The 20,363-nt window shown below is 39.5% G+C and overlaps 1 protein-coding gene, 1 non-coding gene and 1 pseudogene across 8 annotated transcripts in view; 2 read left to right on the top strand and 1 right to left on the bottom strand.

The window, feature by feature from the left end:
* Positions 1-1,254, bottom strand: part of Pcgf5l1 (polycomb group ring finger 5 like 1) — a 45,808-nt pseudogene extending 44,554 nt beyond the window's left edge.
* Positions 1-20,363, top strand: part of Rps6ka5 (ribosomal protein S6 kinase A5) — a 178,143-nt gene that overhangs the window by 89,334 nt on the left and 68,446 nt on the right. For 5 of the 7 annotated variants that reach the window (NM_001395592.1, XM_006240438.5, XM_017594169.3 and 2 more), the window contains one exon: positions 17,101-17,216. The exons of 1 other annotated variant lie outside the window; for it this stretch is intronic. In NM_001395592.1, the coding sequence (NP_001382521.1) occupies positions 17,101-17,216 (116 nt within the window). Of the gene's footprint in view, positions 1-1,176; positions 8,545-17,100; positions 17,217-20,363 lie in introns of those variants that run through there. One more of the 7 variants, XM_063261973.1, reaches the window with a different exon arrangement.
* Positions 1,713-1,815, top strand: LOC120093307 (U6 spliceosomal RNA). Its single transcript, XR_005486413.1, has one exon. It is a non-coding gene; the product is annotated as a U6 spliceosomal RNA (small nuclear RNA).

Genomic DNA, 20,363 nt, shown 5'->3' with positions numbered 1-20,363 from the left:
AGTCTTTTGACCATAGATCGTAGTAAACAAATATAGTACGGTTCCAGCAAAGTCTTAGTTATAAATTCTAGTGCACTAGAGTTGCCCTCTGAGTTATCATGTGCTATTCCTTGCTGCAAACCTATCCATTGAAAGGTGCGCGCGCGCGCGCGTGTGTGTGTGTGTGTGTGTGTGTGTGTGTGTGTGTGTGTTTACACACATGCACATGTGGAAGTCAGAGGTTGTTGACATTAGATATCTTCCACAATCTCTCTCCACCTTATCTTTTGAGTCAGGGCTTTCTCTGCACCTGGATCTCATCAGTTAGGCTAGCTTGGGGATTTTAAAGGGCCCATATGAATTCTCTTGTTTCGAACTCCCAACTCTAGGATTACAGTTTTGTGCCTCCATATCTGACTTTTTTCATGGATTCTGGGGATTAAATTCAATTCTTCACTCTTACAGAGCAAGCTATTTACTGACTGAGTCATGTCTGCAGCCCAATTAAGTCACATTTTTGTTTAAAATGTTGTTTTATAGCATTAATAGCTTCTTAGGTTCTTTTGTTTTATCTTAACTATATGACATCATATATATTTGATGGAATTTCTCCTTTTGTATTTCTTGCAGCTTTTTCAAACTTTACAATATGGAAAGCTTAACTTTTTTTTTTTTATAAATTTCTTTCTACCTGTGTTCAGGCACAAGAAATATAAAAACATTTTCATCTATTTTCTGGTTTTTGGAGTTCATATTATTTCAACAGAAGTAGAAAGTCTATGTGGAAATTAATCTGAACAAAACAGTTTTTTCTTTTAGTAGTCTCTGAAAATGGTAATTTTTCAAAACACTGGCTGATCTTTGACTTTAATAATCAGTCAAGTTAATCAGTGGGATTCATCAGACATAAAAGAAGCAAATTATAAGTGTATTTAGAACATTCCTAACAAATGTTACCTCAGTCTTGTAGACAGTTCTGTTCTGATGTGTCATCCTTTCAATAGGAGTGAGATGTTTCAGACATTGAAGTTCACTTTGAGTCCTAGTTTCGTCTCAGAATTGCAAAGGTGTTGATGCTCGGTGACATAGATGATAACAATAGTTCATTGTGCAGTGTAGTAGCTGATGTCACAGAACCGACAGGAACAGCTGCCAAACGTCCTTTCTTTTAGGTAAATACAACTGATTCACAAGCCTCAGGAGGAGGTTCCCTGTGGTGGTTGTGATGAGCTGTAAGGTGTCATCGTGTGAAGAGTGGGCATACAAAACTAGAAACAGAAAGGATAGCATGTGTGAGTGGAGACTGAAAGCACCAGAGAGGCTTTCCTTGAAAGCAGGAGGGTGTAGTTTGCCTGTCAGCTCTGCTGCTTGTCTGCCCTCCCACAAGTAGGCTTGTAGAAGCTGTGAGCAAGCCAGCCCTGAAGCAGCTCTCGGGCTCCACCTGCGGCTCTCCCACTGCGGCTCTCCCACTGCGGCCTCCATGGAAACTGCACTGGAGCATTTCTGTAGTTCCCAGCAGTAATTTACACCTTGTCCTCTTTCTCCACATGCTAATAAAAGCAAATGAACTTGGGATTTTCTGGGTTCAACATTAGGTAATGTGTACAAAGGTCATGAAAACCTGTAAATGTGCTCTACGGAAGAAGGGTGTCTGCTCCCTTTCAAATAGAGACTTACGCACTCTGCTCCAATACAAAAGCTTCTTGTCAGGGAGATTCAAAGTATCCAGGAGAGTACTTGCTTCAGCAGCACATACATATAAATGGGAAGGATACAAAGATTAACATGGCCCCTGTGCAAGGAGGACAGGCAATTTGTGAAGTGTTACATATTTACAAAGGTGGGGGCGGGGAGAAAAAGTTGTTACAAATATAGCAGAGTCTGACCTTTTTGATTTGAAATATACCAAGTGGATAAATAGAAGACAATAATTTTGATTGAAATCAAGTATCATTTTAATTTAATGAAAATACTATGTTTTTTATTCATAGCAAGAGCCTTTTTTGCAGGGGCTATTCTGTTTAATAAACCCTTGAAAAGTTTGATTTATGTTATCTGTTCATCAGAATAACCCTGTAGATTGTGGTTACTTTCTTAAAGGGTTTTGTTGTTGATGTTGACAGTTTCAAAGGTATATATACTGAATTTTAGTTACTCTCACCTCCCATTACCTTATTATCCCCGGCTTCTTCACTGAATCCTTTCTTCTTCCCAGTAAGCCTCCTTCCTACATTCATGTCTTCTCATGCATTACCCACCATACTTCCGAGTATGACAGGACTTCTGCGTGAACGTGGCTAGGCTACTCACTGGGCAGTTTATACCACCAAAGAGTAAGTTTATGTAGAAGGCATGTCCTGTTCAGATGTTTTACATCAGGTTTCCCCAATATGGCTCTTAATTCTTTTTTTTCTTTTTCTTTTTTTTTTGGTTTTGAACCTTTAATGAAAAAAAAAATATACTATGGGGCTCTTAATTCTTTTTGCCCCTCCTTCCACGTTGTTCCTTTAATATTGAGTGTGTGTGTGTGTGTGTGTGTGTGTGTGTGTATGTGTGTGTGTGTGAGTGTGTGTATGTGTGTGTATGTGTGTGTATGTGTATGTGTGTGTGAGTGTGTGTATGTGTGTGTATGTGTATGTGTGTGTGAGTGTGTGTATGTGTGTGTGAGTGTGTGTATGTGTATGTGTGTGTGTGTGGTGTGAGCGTGTGTGTGTGTGTATGTGTGGTGTGTGTCTCTGTATGTGTGTGTATGTGTATGTGTGTGTGTGTCCGTGAGTGTGTGTATGTGTGTGTGTATGTGTGTGTGGTGTGTGTGTGTATGTGTGTGTGTGGTGTGTGTCTTTGTATGTGTGTGTATGTGTATGTGTGTGTGTGTGCGTGAGTGTGTGTATGTGTGTATGTATGTGTGTGTGGTGTGTGTGTATGTGTGTGTGTATGTATGTGTGTGTATGTGTGTGTGTGTGTGTGTGTGTGTGTGTGTGTGCTATGCACGTCCTTTTAACAGCTGAGCACTCCGTAGTCACTTATTCTCTGCACTTTCACCAGTTGTGGATTTTATTTTAACCACTACAAAAAGGGCTCCTCTGCTGAGAGCGGCACTAGTCTGTGAGTACAAAGATACATCCATAGAAGGCAGTGCTTACTGTGTCTGTATAGCAAGATAATAATAGTGCGTTTTCCCCTTGGGACTATGGTATCCATTCACTGGGCTCATGGCTGGGCTTACAGTCCTAGACAAGAGTTCTGTCCCGTGGGGTAGGCCTTAAATCCAAGCAGAAGGTGGAATGTTGCCCCCAAAAGCATTCATGCCAGTATTGTAACAGTCATGCCAGATGCCAGATTAATTGTTACTGTAGTTTACCTCTGAATAAGAGTCTTAAAGACTTATCTTCTGGGAGCCTTCATAGCAACTCTTACACCTATCTGCAATGGCTTATCTGACTTCACTGAAAATAAATCAGATCCAATTCCTAAACTTGAATTTACTTCCACTCTCCTTCTTACCTTGAAATGATCTGTCTCTTGGGACTGCGTCATAGAGTGACAGTGAGTGAGGATGCTGATTGTGATGGTTAGTGTAAGTTGCCTACTTGACAGAATCTGCTTGGGAAATGAGTCTCCAGATATGTCTGTGGGGAATTATATTGATTATGCTGTCATGGGAAGACACACCTGCTGTGGGTGGCGCCATTCCATGCATGGACTCCTAAACTGCTATGGAAATGTAGAAAGTGAGCTGGGCAGCATCCACCTCCCTCTGCTTCCTGATTGGATGTGGTATGACCAGGTGCTTCACATTCTGACACCTTGACCCCACTACAGGGTGTATGTACCTTTGAACTACGAACCAGAATAGACCCTTTCTCCTTAAAGTTGCATTTATCAAAGTATTTTATCACAGCAATAGGAAAAGAAATTAAGACACTTAGGAATTATAGGGGTTTTGGTTTGGTTTGGTTTTTTGGACACACTGTTGAATATAAATAACTTCTAGCTTTAAGAAAAAAAATTTTATTTTTAATTCTGTAAGTATGTGAGTGTTTGTGTGCATGTGGAAGCATTCCCAAACGTTCAGAGAGGGATTCAGAACCTCTGGAGCTGAAGTGGACCCCAGATGTCTGATATGGGAGCTGGAAATTGAACTTGGGTGCTTCGTAAGAACACTATGTGCTCTCAGCCACTGAGCCATCCTACCAATCAGAGCTTCTGCTTTTTTTTCTTGAGAAAGAACTTAAACTCAAAGCATTTACTAAATTAGTATGTAAGTATCTTGTGACTCACTAATGTAGTTTTAGGTATCTGACCTACCAAATACCTGCCCAGCTAAAGAATATCTTGAGAACATTCTTACCCTAAATATTGTCAGAATGAGAATGCCAATACAAATGCAAGTTGTCTGTAAGCCAGAGAATTTTAGATTCCTTCTTCCAGAACCACAAAGGAGTGAGGGTTTGATAGGAGTGTGACAACTATTTTTAGGGTCACTTTCCAATTGCTTTAGTATTTACTTGCCACCAGGCACTACTTTGGATATCCTTTAGTATAGCAACTCAGAAGTCTGCAAGCAGCCCTTCAGGATTGGTGTATCGTCTTTGTGATACAGATGAGGCGATGAGCTAAATGGCCGACCTCCAAAGAAATAATGTGGCATCTGTGTGTCCAGCTCCTGTGTTACTTTGGTGCATTAGGAGGAGAAGCACATTTATTTTAGTAACAGATTGTGAAAGACAACTGCAATGTCTATTTTTGCTACTTTTCTTTATCTTCCTACTTAGTAAGTGTTCTTACCATGTCATCACACTTGGGTCACTCCACTGCTTAAAGACGCTCACTCACTTTTGTTTACTTGAAGCACAATAATGCATGTTAAATAGATGTTTTTTTTGTCTCCGTGACAAATAACTGAATTTAAGAAGAGGAAAGATTTATTTTGGCTTATAATCTTACCCTATAACTTGCTAACTCCATTGTGTCTTGGCTTTTAACAAGACTTAACATTATGGTGGAAGGGCATGGTAGAAAAATACTCTACACTTTACTATCCAGGAAACAGAGAAGAGTAACAGGAAGGGGCCACAGCCAAGATATAAAGACCTGACCACAGCAACACATTTCCTGTAATCAGGCCCTCCCTGCACCGTCTTTCGACAGTTTATTTGGATTTTGAGTTCATCAGTTGATTATTAAACTGTTAATAATCAGATTCCTCGTGATCTAGTGCCTTGGAAATGCCTGCATAGACATGCCGAGAGGTGTGGCTTAGTGCAATCTCAACTCAATTAAATTGGCAATCAAGATTAACTGTGACATACTCTAAACTCCATAGTCAGATTTCAAACTCATCTGACGCCCTGTCTCCTCTCCTACTCAATCTCCTATTATTCTGCTCTGCTACCTGCGCTGTAACTGAGCTAAATTATTTACCCACCCCTCTGTAAACATGCGTTTCCTGTTTAAAAATGTCTCTGTTTGGAAACAGTCTCGGCATCTCCTAACTGAGAGTACCAGGTGCCATGCTTGATCTCCCCAGCACTCTCTACCCCACTGTTTCTGGAGGTGTTTGACTTAGATGATTTGATGTCTGTGAAGTGCTTGGTGCCATCCCTGGCATTGTAACTATCAAAGTAAAGTTGAGAAAAGTACAAGATGGAACTAGAACATCTTGTTGTGGTATAAAGAAGAAAGTGTGGTGGGGGCAGAAGCAAAGCTCTCCCTTGTGGAATAATACTGACATGGAGAGGGAAAAAGGGAGTTATAAAATCATCACTCCACACTAAAATGAGTGGGTGGTAGTTTAGTGAGAAGCAGGATTTTTTTGCATAATCTCAGTTCATTTCTTCATGGTTTGCCAGTTTGTTACAAGGAAAAACATAGTAACTTTACAGTGGAGAAACTTGACAATCAACACTTCAATGTCTCTACATTAATGACATGATCAGAATTAACTCTAGTGCTGGGAAAACGAATCTATATTTTCCACGTGGTCTAAGAATATAGCGTCATCCATTGGTATTTGTTTTAGGAGTTTATTACTTTCATATGATCATGACAAGACATCATAAAGCCCACATTGAGGATTGGTCCACACCAGGATGTATCCCCTTCTCAGATGTCAGGAATAACAAAGGTGGGAGCGTCCTCACATATGTGATTCTAATGCACTGTGTGATCTCGATAGAGTGGAATAAAGTCATTGAATACTGACAAATGACACAGTTTGAGCAGGAAGTCTAAAGTAATGATATTTTCATAATGTGGTTATGTGAGAGAATGTCTCTGGAAAGTTTTAGGAGTAAAGAACAGTGTTCTCAACTGATTCAGGAAAGATATGCATGTGTAAGAGAAGAGAATTCTACAGCCAATGAGCAAATGTAGGAGTGTTGGATTTTCATAATGGATTTATGGGGTTCTTGGTACTGTTAGACAGTTTTGATAAGTTTGAAATTGTAGCAAACTGAACTTGTTTTGCTTTTATTTGCTTGTTTTACTGCCTTTGTGAGGGCATGGTTGAGACACTGTTTCCTAGGAGAAGCTTCAGTAGTTCCTCATTTGGAGCACTGTGTGGAGTAATGGATTGTTTTCTCAGTTTCTTAAACTAAAGGCAGAAACAGTTTGTAAGCGCCCCACAGACCTCATGCTGTGTACCTGAAAACAGGATGCAAGTGTTCCAAAACCATGTTTCTGTGTCTGTGGCTTCCTGCTGATTGGACTTTGTCAAAGCCATTAATAGTGTATCAAGATATCTTAGGGTCTTATTACTGTGAACAGACACCATGACCAATGTAAATTTTATAAAGGACAGCATTTAATTGGGGCTGGCTTACAGGTTCCAAGGTTCTGTCCATTATCATCAAGGCGGGAGCATGGCAGCATCCAGGCAGGCATGGTGCAGGAGGAGCTGAGAGTTCTACATCTTCACCTGAAGGAATAGCCTGAGCATCCCCAGGCAGCTAGGAGGGTCTCCAAGCCCACACCCACAGTGACACACTTCCTTCAACAAGGCCATACCTTCTAATAGTGCTACTCCCTGGGCCAAGGATATGCAAACCATATGTGTGTGGGTGTGTGTGGGTGTGTGAGGGTATGTGTGCATATCTAGTATATTAGTATAATAGATTATATAATATTTCTCAAAACTGGACATTTGATGGTAATGGTTCTTGGTTGTAAACAATCTGAGGTTCTGATCCCTGTTAAGAGCTTTGAATATAGATCTTCTTAGTTACCCATTTCTCATCCATTTGAACAGGTAGATGGATTAAAATGGTAACAGTTCAGAACAAGTTAAAGAGGTTTGCAAGTCTGCAAACATTCTTGCAGGCAAAGCCAAGTCCTTTTTGTTTCTTTCTCCAAGAGCACACAGCTCTGTTTTCACTAACCTAAGACACAAATTGCTGCCTTTGAATTTTCTACCCTAAAAATCTACCACTGATTATTGTACTTTAGCACAGCATTAGGGGAAAAAATTAGGCTGAGAATGATGGCACACACACCTATAATCATAGTACTTGGGAAGCTGAGTTAGGGTGACTATTAGGAATTCAAGGGTACCCTGAGCTACCTAGTTAGTACCAGGCCAGCCAAGACTCCATAAAGATTCACACTAAGTGTTTGCTATACATTTTTAAAAGACCCTATGTATAATCCCCTCAGAATGTCTACTCTGGAGTTCTTTGACTTCAGGTGAGCCTTCAAAAATTTAACTGGGACAAGTATGTAAGACTGAGGTGGAAAGTTAAGGGAGGGCTCTTTGGAGAGTCGGTTGTGTTGGACGGTGTTTTGCTGGGGCAAACACATGAAGGAGTGTTTTCCTGAAGCGGGCACAAGTGAAAGGATGTTTTGCTAAAGCAGATACAGGAAGAAATATTTCCCTGAAGCAAACAGGTAAAAGGCAGACTTGCGAAGGAGCTATTCAATGGCACAGACACAGTGAAAGGATGTCTTGCTAAAGCAAGCACGTGAAAGGACACACGATGAAGGATTCTTTGCTGACAACACTCATGACCTATATTGGTCTGCCTTACACTGCATAGGTGAGCTGGGTTTGTTACACTTCATAGACAAAAATATACCAAAAACCTTCCTGTGATGTGCTGTGACTTCTTGCCACTTCCGTGGACTTGGGCAGATTGGCAGAGTGATATCAGCTGAGACAGATGCGTGTGGAGTTTTGCTAAGTCAGGCAGTGAGGCAAGACCCATGGATGATGCGTGATGACTGGAGGCAGTATAAATAGTCCTCCATGCACTGTGAGAGAGGCGCGCTGAGGCTTGCCAACAGAGCTGGCTGTGCAACACTTGCTAGTCTCAAGTCTTTGCTGATCTTCACTTGCTGAGAGAGGCACAGCGGAGAACTTCTGGTGTTCCTGGTGTGGGCTGTGGTTGTGCTGACTTGTGCTGGTTTGGCTGAGACCTGGCTGTCTCTGCTAGGTTGTGCTACTGCTGCTGATTGGTGTTTGCTGTCCTGACTCTACTGAACTGTATTGCTGGTGTATCCCCGTGAACTGAACTGCTGATTTCCTGGCAACTCAGATGGGATTTGCTCCAAGGAACTATTTCTAAACAGGTCCACTTCCCCTGTATCCTTTCTTTTCCACTAGTGGGTAGTGGGCTAGAAGGGAGCTTAAGGCATTTAAATATCATCATTATAGATAGGACTTGGAAAAAATTAAAGTTATATAAGATAGTGAAGTTATATGGCTAAAATATGAGAATTTCATAACCCTCAATCATTTAAGTATTGCAAAGTAGAATAGTTGATGTTAGGTAGTTTTGCTGAGAGTAATTAGCAAGGCCAGCATTCTGAGAAGGGAAGCAGGGCAAGGAAGGGGAAGGGGAATTTCCCAGGCAGCATATCGTGTGGAACAGTGTCTCTCAGCTTCCTCATTTTTTTGTTCTCCACATAAACAGGTGGAAATTTCTGAGAAGTCTATTTAACCTCTATGTTTCACTTACCTATGGCAATTACTCTATTTTTTCTAAGATTATACTATTACTTTAATAGTACCTATGTTACAGTGTTGTGAGGATCAAATATTTCCTTCCTAAACAGAACCAGTATAAAATAAGTGCCCAGTGTCTATAGTTGCTATTCTTACGCTAGTCTCAGAAGCAGTAAGTTATGTTTAGGTCAACCTCAGACACTGGACTGAATTCCTTTCAAGAGCTGTTTCTCTGTCCCTGATTCTAGGGACTTAAGGTACTACTTCTGTGCAGGCATCAGTAGCAAGAGTGCACACTCACAGTATCACTCAGTCCATGTTTGTTGTTATTTTATTTTATTTTTTGTTGATTGTAGTATAAACTAATAATTAAAGAGGCAAAAACAAAGAAATCACATGCTATTTCTACAGTGTTCATATAATAAGAAACGAAAACCAGCATTGGCTTAAACAAAACAAATAAACAAACAAAAACAACTCAGGCTTACAAATTGTGCTACAAGTCTTATGAAAATTTACAGACTTATGAAAAATTTTCCAAAACTTATCAGATGGGTCTATGATTTTATCAGGAAAATGACTTAGGGCAGATGGACATGTGTAGCAGCAGTTCTCACTCAGACACACTTACTCAGTTCAGGTTTTTACTGCCTCTTTAACATGAAATATGATTTATGCCCAGCGCAGAGAGTACATCGATCTAACCAGTGCTGAAGCAGGCTTTCTTGAGCTGAAGGGCTGAGAACCCTCAGGCACTGATGTCAGTAAGGTCTGACTTCTTGTGGTATCACTGGCCATTTTGAAGCAAATGGCATGGCTGCAGTTGGCTGGCAGTATCTGATGCTGATACTCTCTGTCGTTGTTTTGAGATGAGTCTTTATATCTTTCTACCTCAAACCCACCTTGAGTAGGTTATGTAGGCAGGCCTTGAACTCAAGATACTCCTGCCTCAGCCCACTAAGTGCTAAAGGGTAAACATTTACCGTTATTCTTGGCTCAGTGCTCTCCTTTGAGAGTTAAAATTTCACAATTCACGTAGTACGGCACTATCACCAGAGCCCTCTTCTGTCTGGCCCGTTGTTTCACTGCCAGGCGAGCATACTTGAGTTTTATCCGATAGAGTCATTTGATTTCCTGAAGACCCCAGAGCCTCAGTGTCATTGCAGCCTTGGTAGTCAGCTCATTGCATACAAAGTGTCCCCCCTTACAGTTCTGAAGCTCTGAAGCCCACCAGCCCAACTGTAATTACAGTTAAATTGTATCAGGGTAGATTAACCAAATGTTCAGGAAAACATGGCCTTGTGTGAGTGCTTGGGTCAATATAGCATCAAGGCCCAGGAGTTGTCCTCTGACCTTCATATGTGTGCCATGATATGTACACACTGGACACACACACAGGAATAATAAAGCTTTAAAATGGACTTGGATTACAGTTGATAAAGGCTGTAGCTGTTTTATTATCTGATATCAAAGAAGTATGTTTTTTAATTACGCATTCGTCTTTCTAAGTATTTCTTTCCAAAGACCATCCCACATCTCAAAATGTAGTTCAGAAGTGACAGTATTATAGAGTAGGCCCAGTCAGCAGGGGGAACAAAGCCCACCTGAGGCCCCAGGGAAACTTGGGAATTCAATCCCTTGATGTGTACAGTGAATAGTCAGATAACAGGTTGGTGAGGGCTTTTGATAACTTCTCTTTATGGGGTCCAGATGTGAGCATTGGAACACCTCTGCCAAAGTCTGCGATGTTCAATAAGTTCTCCAGTCTAGTTTTCCTGGTGTGATTTTTAATACGCCCATGTGCTCCTATAGTCAAGTTTTACTTTGTAAGTTTATAGAATCTTACTTGTTCTACTTTTAGGAAGAAATTAATTTGTGTTTTGAAGGTATGCTGGAGAAATAGTTCTTTTAAAATTTGTGTGGCTGTGTTTGTGTATACACGTTAGTATATGTATGTGGAAGCAGATGAGGCTTGTAAAATGGAGAATCTTAGGACAAGGTACACCCTTTAGAAAGTTTTTAACAATATGGAGAAACTTAGAGCAGTCTGATCTCAACAATAACTGGATAAAAATCCAGTTCTGTAAAAAGAAGACATGGAGAATAACTAAATATCTGGGAAGTGGAGGATTCCTTTCCTCTAGCACCTCATACTGCTAGGGTGCAAACTCTATGCTGGCTCAGCAGGCTCAGTGTAAGCTCTGGTTACCCCAGTTCTGCTCTGTTTATAGGGCGGGTTCCATGCTGTTAGAGGGAAGCTAAGCAGGAAGGTCACTTCAAGAGAATCTGGCCACCTCCTAAGGAGCTTTTGGGTTTGATTTTGCCATAGGAAGAGGTAGTTCATAAGAACGGAGAAATCTTGAGCACTCACTAACAAAACTGACTGACTATTTGATACAGAGTGCGTGTTAGGGTGTGGTGGTGATTATGTGGAGTATGGTAACTACATTATGACAGTTAGTGGAATCTTTGATGTAGGCAACTTAAAAAGTCCTCGTGGGGTAAGAATGGAGCTCAAACACTGTCCTCAGACTACTCATTTAAGAGCCTGAATTTATTGGACAAGGCTGTGGAACAATTAGTGCCCCAGAGAGTTATTGGAAACAATTGAGCAATCAGAGAGCAATTAGTGAAGCCTAGCAGCTGTTTGTAATACTAGCAGAGGCAGAGAACCTAGCCAGTGAGGGAAATTTATTCAAATCCCCAGGACTCTGTTCTCTGAGAACAGCATTGGAGGTCTTATACTGTAGATCAGAGAGACTTGACTGAATTGCCAGGCCAAACTGTTAAGTAAGGAAAAAGCCAAAACAGTAAAAACGAGCCAAGCTGGATATGTGGCTTATACTTACAATTTCAACATTTAGACATCTGAGGCAGGAGAATCGCCACAAGTTTGAGGACAGCTTGGGCTACCATGTAAGACTGGTTCAAGACAAAGCAAGCACATCCTGTCAGGTTAGACTAAGGGCGTTGGAATCCGTTCATAATTTGGATCTCCACAAAAGACAGAAGATGAAAAATAACTCAGAAGACTGAGTTATAACAAACTATAAATATGTACTTGCAGAGAAAAAAAGTAGAGTAATAATCATAACAATGTTTTAGATGTGGAACATATAGTTGCCCTCAGTATCCTTGGGGATAGAGGTTTGGGGACATAGCCTCCACTTGCAGACAAGAGCCAGCAAATGCTTGTCTCCTTTACAAAATGATTTGTAGTATTGTATATAACTTGTATATATTCTACTGAATATACTAAATCTTTTCTAGATTGCTCATAATAGCTTACACAGTGCAGATAGTGGTTATACTGTGTTGTTTATAGAATGATACCAAAAACAAAAGTCTACACGTTCAGTCCAAACACAAACTTCCTTCCAAATATTTTCAATCTGCAGCTTATTGAATTCATAGATGTGAAATCCATAAGATCCAGAGTTCCCACTGAGAATAGTTGTACTGTGCATAACATTAATAGCACAAAAAGGAGAAGTGAGGACAAAGCTGATTAGGAGTAATGTTTTATACATTACTGTGTCAATATGTTGAAAGCTAGTGAGAGAATATTAGAAAATAAAAATCATTTTAGAAATTTTATATATGTATAACATATATTAATATATATCTCCAATGAAAAATGCAGAAGTATAAAACAACAGAGGAACAAAAATGGTATATGTAAAATGACAAACACAAATCTAGTTGTAACCAATAGCAACATTAAATACAAATAGTTAACTGTTCTAACTAAAAAACACAAATTATCAGACTAATTAATAAGCTTTTAATTAAACTAGCCAGATTTTTCTCTTTTAAGGAGTAAATCTGTAAAAATCAAGAGTTATGATATAGAGACTATGACTTCTGAATTAAAATGAATCACAAGAGAATTCTATGAACAACTTAGTAAGAACATACAGTTTATTGTATGTTAAGATAACCAAAATACCCAGCCAAGGATAGTGGCCCATGGCTATAACCCAATATTTAGGAAGCTGAGGCAGTAGGATTGTAAGGTTGAGTTTAGCCCAGGAAATTTAATGATACCTTGTGTTAAAAAAAAAAATCAAGCAAACAAACAAATTAGGAGGAAGTAAAGAATTCCTAGAGAGATAGAGTACTTGAATTGCCTCAAGAAGAAACACTTTCTGTTGTCACTGTTGGTGAAGTTCTCCAGGGAATAGGAGCATACTTAAAGAGAATTCAGGGTTCAACTGTCTTCATGGGCGAATGTAAACTAAACATTTAAAGAAGACTTAATACCAAAATTTTCATAAAATTGTCCAAAAATAGAAAATACTTCCCAACTTGATTTCTGAAGCCATTATTATCTTAGTGTATATACCAGACAAAAACATCACAAGAAAACATGAACTAACATCTCCTATGAATAAAGTACAAAATTACCCAACAAAATTCTCCCAAACAATTCAGGAATAAGTAAGAAGGATTATGTAGCATGACTAAGCAGGATGAGTTCTAGGAATACAAGACTGTCTTAAAAGTCTAGACTCAACTTTCCATGTCAGTAGAAAGGGGAACTGTATGGTCTCAGTAAACACAGAAAAAGCATCGGCTGAAACCCATCGTTCATTTATGGTGGAAAACATTGTCTAAAACAGGGAAGGACGTGAACTTTTGAATGGGGTGGAAGCATGTATGAAAACAAAGCAAAGCACAGGGAACAGAGTTTTTAGTGATGAAAGACCAAACGTGGGGTGAATGGCCACATTTACTTCATTCAACAGTGTAGGCTGTGAAAGGTCACAAAAGGCCTATGGATTGCAAAGTAGGAAGAAAAGTTTAAGGTGACATGATCATATAAAGCCCCAAGGAGTCCATTAAAATATTAGGATCAATAAAGAAGTTAAGCAGAGTTGCAGGATATAGGGCAGGATACAACTAAGTTTTAACATTCTTTCTTTTTTAAGGAATTCTATATTTATTTTATGTATGTACATACACTGTTGCTCTCTTTAGTCACAGCAGCAGGAGGGCTTCAGATCATTACAGATGCTTGTGAGTCATTGCGTAGTTGCTGGACAGGGGACTCCAGACCACTGGAAGAGCCATCTCTCCAGCCCCTGAGTTCTGATATTCTTACAGTTCCATCTAGTTTAGAATAAATACAATAAAATATTTGTCAATAAAGAAGTGTAAAACGTCACACATTGTTCCAAAGATGAAAGTGATCTATGTACATAAAAAAACCATGACATCTACATGGACTGTTAGGGATGACAATATTCCTAAATTGAATATCAGACTTAGTATTCATCTCTTATCAAAACCTCAGGTCATTTCTTTATAGAATTAACCCGTGATCCCAAAATTCAGGTGGAAACTTAGGGAGCTGAGGAAAACTATAATAGTTTTCTTTAGCCAAAATAGAAAACTCACTTCGTGACTTCAAAATGTATTGTAAGCCAAGTCCACACCTGTGTGCCTGCTGCTGAGAGACAAAGGAAGGAGAAGTGCTTGAGTCTAGGAGTTGAAGGCCAGCCTGGGCAATAGTGAGACCACCCCAAACCAAAAGCAAAGCCAGAGCAAAACAAGACAGCAGCAGCAAAAGGCCAGCAGCACTACTCTGTAAAAATTCAACTCCAGCGTAAGGATAGACCTGTGATGGTGGTCCTAGAGTACAGAGGTCCTTGCAGGTCCAACCAGCAGGATTTTAGCAAGTGTGACAATGAAGAACAGTTGTTCAACTAATGGTGCTGGAACAACTGGATAGCATGATACAGTCTGAAATTGGGCCATACCTCACAACATAAACAAAAGTTAACTCTGAATTAAATGGATCAAAGACTAAAGGAAGGAACCTTAAGGGACAATAATTGCTGTAACAATCTTAAACAAAAACAATGACAAATTTTTGTGGTAGATAAACTAGAATTCCTGGGCTTTGGTGGCGATTAAGTTGATTAGAGGCCATGTAACTCTGAATAATCAAAATCGTTGAAGTTTGTGCCCACTTCAAGTGGGTAAATTTCTGGTGTGTTAAGTATCAAAGACAAAATAATCAATGGAAGTAACCTTCCTGTGTGCTTCACAGAAAAGCATGTAGTGTGTGCAGTGGGTCCTTTATCCATGCTAAAGGACACTACCCATTCAGGAAATGACAGCTGAAACCATGAGATGTGCCATGCCCAACAGAACCGAGACGAGGGAGGCAACTGCTCAGCCTTTGGAGTCTCGCCAGCTTCTACTCTGTCTGCTTCTGACTACAGCACTTACCATAGCTTCTGCTGTAAAGTCCTTGGGCTGCCTGTTTCCTCCTTCCCACTGTTAAAACCTAAATGAATGGATAGAGTTATATGCAAAATATACCTGTAAAAATGCTAGTTTTTATGAATGTCCAAACAGTCAGAAGTAGGCAAATAGATAACCTGATTTATTAATTTATTAATAATTTATTGGGTTTTAGTTTCATTGTCTTGAGTCTCCCCAGCAATGTAAAAACATTTCCTATATCTCAAGCAGCAGTAATTCACAAATAGCTATTGGCTCTGTTTAATAGATAAAGAATTGGGGATTAGAGGGACTTAATTTGCTCACAACAGGATAACATTAGGACACTGTCTATTTTGAGTCTCATTGGCAAACCTCTCATTCCTCTGAGTGTGTCACAGTGCCTGAGACACTATGTTGAAGGTGTTTTGTTTTGCCTTACCCTGGACTGCCCTTTGGTTTTAATAATTGTCTTCAAAGGGGAACCATCATTGAGGGTTGGTAATTGTGTGACAAGAGAACATAATGGAGTAAGGAATATGAGCTAAGTTCATAATACATACAAAGTTGTCAGAAAGAAATCCATTGTTTTGTATGCTGACCAAAAATAACAAAACAAAGACACACATATAAAACAGCAGTAAAAATTAATTTTTCTCAAGTTAAGAAAGTATCTATTGAGTGCTTCATGTGGGCATTTGTAGTGACATGGTGTGGTGACTATTGGACTTGATGCTTAAATGTGCAGTGTGGCAGAGAAAAGAGTACAGCCGACATTGAGAACACAGGAGAGATGAGTGCATTGGTGACGTCTTTAACAATATGGCGATGCCATGCGGAAGAGGTTGTCTCTGTTCACCATGAGCACAGGGATGAAGTGATTGAACTGAGCATTTGAGATGTGTGAGAGTTTATCCTTCCATATGTAGATGTGTGTTTCTGTGCCATGACAGTGGAAATTTAGGCTTAAGTAAGTAACTACTTAAAAATAGAAAAAAATCCATTGTTCATTTGTAGGGATGGTGTGTTCCTTTACAATTAACTTTGTGCCCATCTGTATTAAAAACATCTTAGTAAAATACAGAAGCCTTAGAAAGGGAATAATGTTCTGGTTAGTCTCTGATGAAATTAGAGTTCAGGTTTGTTTTTTTTTTTTCTTTAAGAAAGATTATTTTCTTGCGTGATTTTAAACACTTTATAATAATAGTGTGTTGTTCCCTAAATTCATCCATTTCAGTTTTCAAATAGTATCAGCATTTCTTTCCTTTCCTTCAATGAGGCAGTCTTCCTTTTTTACTTTAGCCATTTCCCTTTTTGCCGTTTCCCTTGTGATAAGTAGAGCAGCTTGAAGAGAAATGGTAGCTTTGGGGTTTGAAGACTGTGATGCAGCCATGCTGTGCTTCTTTCTCATGTTTCTTTTTATTCCATGCTGTATGGAGCTATGAGACTGCTGCCTGCTCCTAACAGTATATTCTTCAAAATGTGCATAGACAATTATGGGAAATGGGAATCTATGTACAAGTCTCAACATAATGATTGGTAGCATTGCATAGCAAGATAGGATTTTGCTTGTGTTCTTTTGGGGTTCTGTGTGGGGTTTTTCAGGGGAGGGCTTGGTTGTCAAATGGCTGATGTTTGATGCTCTACAATGGGTTACACGCTGGTGACAGAGGACTCCAATGTGCTGTCTTTGTATTCTTAAATCTGTGTGGATTTTGGGTGACAGTTTTAATGGCAGCACTCCTTGCACATAGTCAGTTAGGTTCAGATGATCACTGTTTCAGGAAATTGTATGACAATATGAAACTAATAACACTTTCTATGAAACTGTCATATATTGAGAGTTACACAAGAATAAATTAATGGTTATCACAGAGTGATTAAAAGGAGCTATTTCCTTTCATTTATAAATGCAAGTCAAAGAAAGAAAAAATATATTTCATTTTTAGATTATATAAATGGTGGAGAACTTTTTACTCATCTTTCTCAAAGAGAGCGTTTCACAGAGCACGAAGTGCAGATCTATGTTGGAGAGATCGTGCTTGCCCTGGAACACCTGCACAAGGTAAGGCGCTTCGTCTTTGGAGTTTCCTTTTGTACAGTCTGTTAACAGAGGTGTTGATGGAGCCGAACAAGTTGATGTTTTCACATGTTGTCTTGGGCTTGTGAATGTTACCGTTTTCTCAGTTTTGTAGTTTCTTTCCAAGCATATTTACTTTTTGCTGGGCTTGGTATGATATGCCTACAATCCCTGTACATGGGATCATGAGTTGAAGCCAAGCTGAGACACAAAGTGAGACCCCAACTCAATAAATGAACAGAAAATAAATAAATTCTGTTCATTCTTTCATGGTTTGAAACATAAAAAAATAACAAAAACAAAAGAACTTGAGCTTTTTTTATCATTTGTCTTTATGAAAAAATTCTCAGTACGTTCATTAGGGGAAAGTCTTTGGTTTTTACAATGAAGCCCAAGCCGTACAGTTTATTTCCTTACTTGGGACTGGCTCCATGGCACAATCCACTGTCCTACTCAGAAGACACCCCCTACTCCCTGATTCGATGCCGATTTGGAGTGATTCCCTCCCTCCATGTTAATTCACTCTGCACCTGCCCTGCCCTGCTCCTCCTCATTGCCTCCAAGTGACATGAGCTCAGATGTGGGAACTTTGCCTGGCTGTTACAGCCATGATCCTCTTGGAACTCTGCACAAATTAGTTTAAACTCCATGATATTCTTAACCTTTGGTCCATGAAATTTTGTCTTAAGTTAATTGGAGAAGCAGATGGTTTTTGTGTTGCCTCAGTGTGTTTGGCTTTCTTCAGAAATAGAAAATGTTAAAGTAATTTATATCAAAGGTGTACAAGTTCATAAGGGAACAGTATGAGTCGAGTCACTAAATGTCAACAATTCAGATGTATCCTGAAGCCACTCTTTGTCATGTCTGTCATCCCTCCCTTCTATTAAGATGAACAGATTAAAGTACAAATATGTAACATAGAAAACAGGTAAGAATTAAAGGAGAGCAGCAGGGAGGACATCCTGAAGATGCAGGGAGTTTTGATCAAAACTGAGTCAAAGATGGAGATAATGGGAGAGCCTGAGAAAGATTCTGTAAGGTACTTAATTAAAAGAAGAAGGCAGGAGTCCTGCAGTGGCTCATCTAACCTAGAACAGAAACAAGACCAGACAGGTAGAGGGAGACAAAACCGTAAGTAATCTTTAGGAAATGCCAGCGCCTGGGAGCTTCGGGGATCAGGGCTGTGAGTTTGAGGTCATCCTGGTTTTGTGGAGTCAGACCCTGCCTGTCTCAAATGAAGAGTGAATACAATTGTGTGAGACCCAGGGAAAGAGAGAGCTGGCGGTGGAGAGGCAGGAGGGCAGGAGCAGTGCATGACCATTCCCTGCCCCTTCTGACAGAGCTTGCACTGTGGTGACGAGCTTCATGGCTCTGCTTATTTTTGAGTGATATGATTTACTTTAAACATTTTATATCAGAAATATTACTACTCAGAATAAGCTACAAAGAGGTTTGTAGCTTTTAACTAGTTATAATGTTTTATAAAATGACAATAAAACTCACCATAAGTACTAAATTAAAGGCAAAACACAAAGCCAAACAGGTAAGCTGGAAAACAGTTTATAAATTAAATAAATTAATTGATTCATTTTATTTACTAAAGGAAGATTCCATACCACTCATTATTACTAAATAGTAATAAAAACATGGATGTCAATAATATAATGGAACTTGGAATAAATTTGATAGATATTCAATGAAAGCAGTATAGGAAACAAGTTTTAGTCTGTCTTACCCTAAAAAGACAGACACCAAGCCAGCAGTGCTAGTCTTGGTACAGATGCTAGTGCTAAGTCTTATAGGAAGGGAGAAAGCACACATGTATTGAGGTGATGACGTCAGCTGGACTGTGTGAGTTGTTTCTAACAATCTTTTCCAAAGAGGCTGAAATGTCAAGTGCTGCTGGTCGGGTATGTGTAATGCTTCAAGTCAAGTGTTTGCTCAGTGCATGCTTGTGTTTTCCTTCCTGTCTTTCCCACACACCACTTTAGCTCTCACAGGAAAATTGCCAGCTGATTTTTGTTCTTGTTTTTGCTTAATGGGGGTTGTTTTGTGGGTTTGATGAGGGAGGTATAGTTTTGATTTCAGTTTTGAGAGATTATCAGAAATCTGTGTTTTCCTGTATTTAATACTGAGGAAAGCAATATTTCAAAGTATCAAAACATTTAATCCATGCAGATACAACTGACAACATGAAGTAGAAAATCACAGTGGATCAGTCAGTCACATCTCAGATTTGCGTTTCACTGTGCTGCTTCCGTGAGAAACAAAACAGAGGCTTACAGTCCTGAACTGTATAACAGCTTCACTCAGTGATGGGACAGACATTTGACCGTGATCCCATAGGATTGTAATGAAACTTAAAATTTCCTGTCAATTAGTGGTTTCGTAGCTGTCAAAATGCTCTATTTGACCCCGGGCCTGTTTATGTGAGGCTGGTGTAACTAAGCCTGCTGTGGTACCATTCGTATAACAAGGCAGCACAAAACCTGGCAGTGGTCAGTAGCCAGCCATGCTTCTGGTTTATGCATTAGTGTGTGTTTAACCAGCGTCTTAGAGGGTTTCCTGTAAGACAGTCTGCTGCGTTTCACTGGCAGCAGCTGTACGTCTCATGTTTACTCTCTGCTCCTCTCTGCTTGATTTGCCCACTTGTTTTACTCTCTGTGGCCTCAGGAGGAATAGGATTTTTTTTACTACACTATCAAGGTTTATGTAAATACACTCCATGATGCTTTCACAGTCAAAATCACCTAACAGCATATTTTCCAGAATATTTCCTTGTCATAAAGCAGTGCATGACTGACTATGTAAATGCTATTTAATGATTTGTTTAGCCGATTTAGTACTAAACATCAAATTTAACCTGTGCTCTTTAATCTTTATGTTTAAGAGTTTATTATTCAAAAAGCTTTTAATTGCCTATCTAATAGATTGCACTATACAGGATATCAGATAAGTGTATAAAATCTGAAAAAGCAAAGTGTGTAAATATAATAGGATAAGTAGTAGCTCCCTGAGAAGTGCGTACAGGTAAGTGCATGGTTTGAAAACAAAGAGACGGTCAGCACAGGGTATGGCTCCTCATGGTTGCTGAAGCCATTGTAGAGTTGTGGACAAGAATGGTCTAGGAAT

The sequence above is a fragment of the Rattus norvegicus genome, chromosome 6, assembly GCF_036323735.1.
Source record: "Rattus norvegicus strain BN/NHsdMcwi chromosome 6, GRCr8, whole genome shotgun sequence".
NCBI classification, from domain to species: domain Eukaryota; kingdom Metazoa; phylum Chordata; class Mammalia; order Rodentia; family Muridae; genus Rattus; species Rattus norvegicus.
Note: the sequence above shows the minus strand (reverse complement) of the source record. Positions and strands in the feature narration are given on the sequence as shown.